The sequence below is a fragment of the Echinops telfairi genome, unplaced genomic scaffold (genome assembly GCF_000313985.2).
Source record: "Echinops telfairi isolate 266 unplaced genomic scaffold, ASM31398v2 ScPeMD7_7469;HRSCAF=8507_1, whole genome shotgun sequence".
Lineage (NCBI taxonomy): Eukaryota > Metazoa > Chordata > Mammalia > Afrosoricida > Tenrecidae > Echinops > Echinops telfairi.
In genome coordinates, this window is record NW_022111373.1 from 36,083,638 (window position 1) to 36,091,113 (window position 7,476).

The 7,476-nt window shown below is 35.1% G+C and overlaps 1 protein-coding gene across 1 annotated transcript in view; it reads right to left on the minus strand.

Moving 5' to 3' along the window:
• FER (FER tyrosine kinase) overlaps window positions 1–7,476 on the minus strand; it is a 222,544-nt gene that overhangs the window by 144,320 nt on the left and 70,748 nt on the right. Inside the window, exon 7 of the mRNA XM_045285087.1 lies at window positions 1,202–1,385. Coding sequence (XP_045141022.1) covers window positions 1,202–1,385 — 184 coding nt within the window. The remainder of the gene's footprint in view (window positions 1–1,201; window positions 1,386–7,476) is intronic.

A 7,476-nucleotide genomic window follows, 5' to 3' on the forward strand; every position in this document is an offset into this window, starting at 1 on the left:
CCGCTTGATTACCTTCAAGCCTTTAAGACCCCAGATGCTATACTTTTTGATAGCCGGGCACGAAGTTGTCATTTTTTATACTAACTTCAGCGCCTAGGTATTAGTCAATATTTGGGCTTCCTCTTAAATCATAACCAGAAAAAATGCTCACAATCATCCCTCATTTTAATATACTGCCAATCTTTCACAAAATATTAAATCTAGGAGCTCGTTGCTAATTGCATACAAATACAGATAAAGTAACTAGATTGTAAGAGTCTGCCTTTGACTGCCCCTGGTTTCCTTTCATAGTCCACTACTTATTTGTAAACTTTATACCTACCTGCAAGAATCACATCTTTCTTCTTCTCTAACTTTTCATTCCTACCCCATTTCTTTTCCCTCTTCCCTATTTCTACTTCTTGCCTGCAGTAATTCTAACACTAAATAGCCTCCCAGAATTTTGTTTACAGTGAAAAAACTTGAATCTAACCATTTAAAAGAACTTTAAAATCAGCTAATAAAACAGATGAAGCCTGCCAAAGGCTGGCCTTCTTTGTTCTCATCTTAACCTGTATGGATGCAAAACATAATGTGTTTGCATTGACAGTCTTCAGCTAGGTAGTTGGTGTCTTGAGAGCAAAGGGTGTTCGTCTATATCCCAGTTCACTAGGCAGTGCACTCTGCATAGAGTAGAACTTCAATAGTCATCTGTTTAGTTTAATCTCATACAGAAAGAAAACAACAAAAGGCTGGCAAATAAACCTCCAGTTCTGGCATGTCTCCAGGGTTTATGATTTAAATACCCAACCCTTGGATACAGAGAATTACTTCTTAACTTTTGTCAGCTTTTTTTTTTTTTCAGTTTAAATTTCCAGCTACATGAAACAAACCAAAAAACATGCACAATAAACCGCTTTTCTTTGGTTTTGTTAGTGATTTAGAAGCTAAGCACATGCTGAAAGTGTTCCAGCAATAAAAATCAAGAAGAACCAAACAGAGCAGGTCTAGAGTAGCTATTAGATTGGTCACTAACAAAGCTTATGCAATGTAAAGGGGTTCCAAATGTTAATGAATAAACTCCTTATCTTTTATTCCTATTTTTCCATGAACTTTTTGAAACCTCCTTGTAAGCCCAGACAACTTCTATACAAAACCTTAATTAGATCATAAGCAACGTTGAAATTATTTCACACACAAAAAAATAGAAAGGTTATCTTACAATGCTTTTATCATTTCTTCTTGCATCTTTTGTAAGGAGTCCAGGAGCAGAGGAAGTGTAGTGTCATAATACTGATTCTGATGAAGCTGTGCCCCTTTCAATGCCAGTACATACTGATTATGCAAAATATGAAGCTTCATTGTGGCTTTGTCATAGCGTTCCTTGGCTTTTTCAGTTTCCTTCCCTGAAGAAAGCAGAGACAATAAAGTTTTTATCTTCACTATGTGCAAACTAGGCTACCATTTTCATATTATTCTATAGATTAAGAAAAGTTTATTGAATATATACTATGTGATCAACAATATGTTAAAAAAAAACTACTTATTTGCCAGTAATTTGTGCAGGTACGACTATGAAGTAGGCATGCAGTACAGTAAATGATAATCAGAGATTAATGCACACTAAAACAAAATGTATACACATGACCCTTCTTCAAGGAGTTTACACCAAGTTACAACAACAGTGAACCACGAAAATAAAGTTTATAAATAACATTAAGTTTCGAGGTCTGTGTTTCAGCTGTCAATGAAGACAAGTCAGAATAATCAGAGGCAGTGTCACGGAGAAAAGAGACCTTAAAAGATGGGGCATGTCTGAGCAGAAGTTTGAAAGAGAACAAACAACAGTCTCTTAGCAGTTCTCTTCCTCCCTCCTTACCTGTTTCCTTCCTTTCACTCAATAAATATTAACTGGCCACCAACCAGGCATTCCAAGCTAAACTTTGGTAATTCATTATTGAGCAAGACATAATCCCTCTCACAATATAGTTCACAGTGAATTAGAACTTTGAGTAAAATACAATATGCAATTTTATAGACAAGTAAAAACATAAGCTTGCCTAAACAAATAACAAAGTTTTGTTTTTATTTTTACATTATCATATTTTAATTGGCATATACTTTTTATATCATAATTTATTCCTGCAATTATGCTAAGATTTGGGCAATAATCACTACCATCAATTTTAGAACCTCTCTTCTTAAATTCATTGCCATTCGCTCACCATTTCATCCCATCCTCCCTTGCCATGCCCCTAGTTTACTATCTCTAAAAATCTCACAATCCTGGGCTTCGTACACAGAAAATCATGCAAACAGGAAACAAACAAACGAATGAAATTCAACAACAATGACTAAACAAAACACAGAAAAACCTTATTCAAAAAGAAAACATAAAATATTAAAAATTGAAGCAATTTTTAACTGAATCAAAAGGGAAATTAAATGATAGGCTGCTGCATTTTAACCTAACAACATTTGTCATGATTGACTCTGTAGCAAAGGAGGGTCCTCTTATGGAAAAAGAGAATGTTTTGAGCAAGCTGGAAAGAGATCTTTGTATATGTAGGGCAATTCTAGGTTGTGAATGTCTTGAAAATCAAGTAGAAAAAATTTAGTCTTGATGTGAAAGAAATCTGAGGGATACTGGTAACATTTGTATAGAAGGCAACAGTCCAAAAAAAAACCATTATAAATCAAAAGTTTTTCATATAGTTCCTTTACTATACTCACTAAAGAAAATATTTACAGATTGCCACAAGAAGTAAATGAATATATGGATGGATGATTTTAAAAAGGAAGCAATAAATCTGAACCTCTTGATGCAAACGAAATAAATATTTTTGTCAGATATTTAGGTCTAGAAAATAAACTTCTGATAAAATAATAATTCCTTCCCTTCCAATGAGATGTCTCCAAAAGAATTATCTTCCCAGAGATAGATTTTACATTGAGACATTTTGCAGCAGAAGCCCTCTTCTGCTCCAACCTACTTTGCTTAAGCTCAGCACCCATCTAAGAATTCTGTACAGGTATTCTCTCTAGCTCAAGGCCAAAGACATAGAAAAAGTGAGGGCTATCTCAGAATGGTGACTTCTGATGGCCACACTATATGCAGCCAGACCAGTCAAGCACAAGGGGAAGAATCTCTTCACCTTTCTCAGGACCCACCAGGAAAGAAAAGAAAAACAGACTTTGTCAGTACAATGGTAGTCTCTACTACCAGTAAGTTACACTACTTCTAATCACCAGAACTACCACTGACTGTTCCCAAGGAGCTGCACAAAATTGTGTGGAGTACAATTCTTTAGTCATAGTCCATAGTTAGTTCCTGCACATAAAAGTATTAAAGATCATGAAAGTTACTCTAAAAATGGTACCCTAAATGATCTATTTCATGTTTAAGGAACTTCTCAAAGAGAAAATAATTTAATTACCAGATTTAATAACCTAATCGCCCCTAATCCCTCTCAATTGTTGAGATTCTAAGAGTGAGGTTCCCAATGTTAGGCTGGGAGATGATGAGTAAATAAATTAAATTCAGTTCTGATATGTGATGAGAGAGAAAAAAATAACAGTAAACATACTAAAGTTATTTTGATTATAACTTACAGGATGATATATTTTATGTCATGGACAAATGCATAACTGTGGAAGTATTTAAATATGTAACTGAAGTAGCAAAGTCATACTACATACCTTCCATTTACTATGAAGGATATGGTGTGATTTCTTAACATTTATATTCAATTTGAATTCTTTTAATATTGATGGCAACCCAATAAACATTTTGCATCTATCAATATAAATCATTAGAGGGAAAGAAATAACCTTTTTTAACTCTATATAACACTTGGGGTGATTTTAAGAACTTGTATGCTATCTAATCAATCCCAATTCCTAGAGACCTGATCTGACAGAGCAAACATGCCCCACACGGTTTCTAGGCTGTTATCTTTTAGAGCAAATCACAGAGTCTTTTGTCCCACTGCATTCACTTAGATATTGGTACATCATTTTAAAAAGACTAACCATGAAATGACTTTAATTCTCTCAGGAATACAGCATCCCACATATTCAGGTATAATCTTTCTATAGCTTATAGCATTTTAATCCATGAGCATTGCTACTTAACAACCCTTTTACAGAAGAGCATTTCATAAAATGTCTCTAAGAAGTAACACAATTGATACCCCTAAGGCCAGCCCCACACTCTATTATTGACCCACACCTGTCACAGTTAATTAACATCTCGGATGCCAACACCCTAACCAAAATGAATCTTTGACTGGAAATTAATTCACATAATGCCAGAGGGAGAGTGAAAGCCCAGTGCCCCAACACCAGCACAACTTTTTTTTTTTAGGTACCTACTATTCTGTTACTTGAAACCAAATTCTGACGTCAATACATGGTTCCGAAAGTCATGTCAATTATCCAGATAAATTGATTCTTTATAAGGTTTATATGTTCATAGTAAGACAAGCAATTAACAAGGTTTATAAGGTTTATATGTTCATAGTAAGACAAGCAATTAACAAGGTAAGAGTACTTGCCAAGTATTATGATCTGAGGCTTGTTAATTTTTACAAGGATAACTGAAAAGTATTCCTACAAAAACACTGAAACCTCTATTAAACAAAAATATCAAAATTTAAAACAATCATTTCTCAACATATCCCCCATATAGAGCTAGACACTTCTGAAGGCAGTGTTTCCATATTTTAAAACCTTTTCCCAAAGAATTCTTCCCTCTTTGATTTATATCACTTCAAACATTGAATTTCTGGCATTCATGAAGGACTTCCATCGTATTCCTTTTAAGTGCTCTTTGAGTGTGGGGAACAAAAAGAAGTCTGAAGGTGTAAATATGTGGGTTGTAGGAAAGACCGGATGAGGTTTCCCAACAATATCTCATAGGACAGCCTTTGCTGCTATCGACAAATGAGCAGGTACACTGTCAAGAAAGAAAAAAATTCCCTGTACTGTCATAATAAAAAAAAAAAGTTCCTCAGCAGAACTTTCCTAATGGTTTCTGTTTTCAGTTTTCTTGAAACTTCTTCATAATAACTCACCATGACCATCCTGTGTCTGTTAAGATTACCCCTTTGGAATCTGAGAAAAAGGCACAGGAACTGATTCAGCAGATTCCTTCAGATATTGCAGGATTTGATTGTACCTTTTTTGTAGGCACCCTCACAAGACTGGGAGTCAGAATACACTGGATGGTAGTGAGGTTTGTTTAGTTTAACAAGACTAAGACAAGTGTATTACTGAAAGAACGCGTCTGCAGTCAACCACAGGTCACAGAGGCATGTTTAAATACGCTTGGAGTAAACTGTTCTTGTACGCATGACAACCCTATTAGCAATACATTTTGCCTGCTCTTGTATTATCAGCTCCAAAAGTATAAGCAGTAAATTCAATGAATCCTACATCTTTTTTTTTTTATTTAACATTTTATTAGGGGCTCATACAACTGTTATCCCAATCCATACACACATCAATTGTGTAAAGCGCATTTGTACATCGTTTCTCAAAACATTTTCTCTCCATTTAAACCCCCGACATTAGGTCCTCATTTTTCCCCTCCCTCCCCGCTCCCCCCTCCCGCTTGAGCCCTTGATAGTTTATAAATGGGTATTTTGTCATATCTTGCCCTGTCCGACGTCTCCCTTCATCCACTTTTCGGTTGTCTGTCCCCCAGGGAGGAGGTCACACACAGTTCCATGTAATCGGTTCCCTCTTTCCTACCCATTCTCCCTTTACCCTCCCTGTTTTGCCACTCACACCACTGGTCCTATAGGGCTCATCCATCCTGGATTCCCTGTATTTTCAGTTCCTATCTGTACCAGTGTACCTCCTCTGGTCTAGCCAGACTTGCAAGATAGAATTTGAGTCATGGTAGTGGGAGCGGGGAGGAAACATTTAGGAACTAGAGGAAAGTTGTATTTCTCATCATTGTTACATTGCACCCTGACTGGCTCATCTCCTCCCCGAGACCCCTCTGCAAGGGGATCTCCAGTGGCCTACTAGTGGGCTTTGGATCTCCACTCCGCACTCCCCCCATCATTCACTATGGTAAGTTCAACAATAATATTTTGTATGTAGTCTATTATTCCAAATTTCCTTTTTTTTTCAATATAGCTTTAAGGGTGAAGCTCTCTACACAAATATTTTCATAGAAATATTTAAACCACGCATCTGCCCCCTTGTTTACATACATTTTCAAATTGCACACTACCATCTGTCTCTCTAGGTGGTTCAGAACAATTCACGAAAGACACAAGGCTTAGTTTACTAATATTTTATAATCTTAAGTAAAATTTGAAAACTATTAAAATTCCCCAGCTGTATCTTTTATCTTTATCAGATAGAGTAGATGGCAACGAATTTGAAGACCAGTATAGCCAAATTTTAATTCTCAGCAGATTATCACTGACCATTAATATGTTAGAAAATTAATGAATGCATTTGAAAATATTCAGACCAGAATTCAATACCGTAAAATAGTAATGATAATGACAACTATTTTAAAAGAAAGAAAAATAGTTAGAGGTTTAAAGTGACTTTTAGACTATGTTAGTTTAGGAGGTTGTATTGTTTGCTTGTTTAATGATAGGGGATATATCACCTCTATTTTAATCTCTCTCTTTGCTTCTTCCCTTTTAAATTTTGAAGAGTTTCAAAGATATGTTCACTTACCACAGAAGAGAGTCTATTGTACATATTTTTCTGTTTTGTATATATGAATATAGATGGTCCAGTAGACTATATATGTAAACCCAGAAATTATAATATGACATGAAAACCGAAGTGTAAAATTCAATTTTTAAAATTCCTTTTAATTAATAAAATATACAGTGAAAAACTACCTAAAATAATTCTTATCACAAAGATATTTGGTTCTCAAACCACTATTATTTTTCTTAACTAACCAGTCTATAAAGTCAAGTATTTTTTATTATACACTTCTGAAGTGTTTACCATTTGTTAGATACTATGGTAGGAAGCCTCTTGATAAAAAAAAGAGAAGTGGTTGTTTTCCAAAAATAAAGCCCAAGCAAGTAGATGTTTGTTTAATTTGCTAACTAAACATTGTCCCTTCTTACATTGTTTTCTCTTTTTTTTTTTGACAGGAAAATCATAGGTTTTAAAGTGAAATGATTCACAGTTAAAATATGACACTTTTTAGAAGCTCATTAAAACTACTAAATAATGACAGGTTGTTAGAAAGTACTACTGTTCCATTTAACCAAACCAAATTCACTGCCATCAAGTCAATGCTGACTCATAGAGACCCGAAGGTAAGGAATGAATTGCCCCCATGAGTTTCTGAGCCTGTAACTCTTTTTTTTGGGGGGGGATTTTCGAGGATGTAATCTTTTTTTGTTTTGTAATCGTTTTATTAGGGGCTCATACAACTCTTATCACAATCCATACATACATCAATTGTGTGAAGCACATTGTCCTCATCATTCTCAAAACATTTGGCCC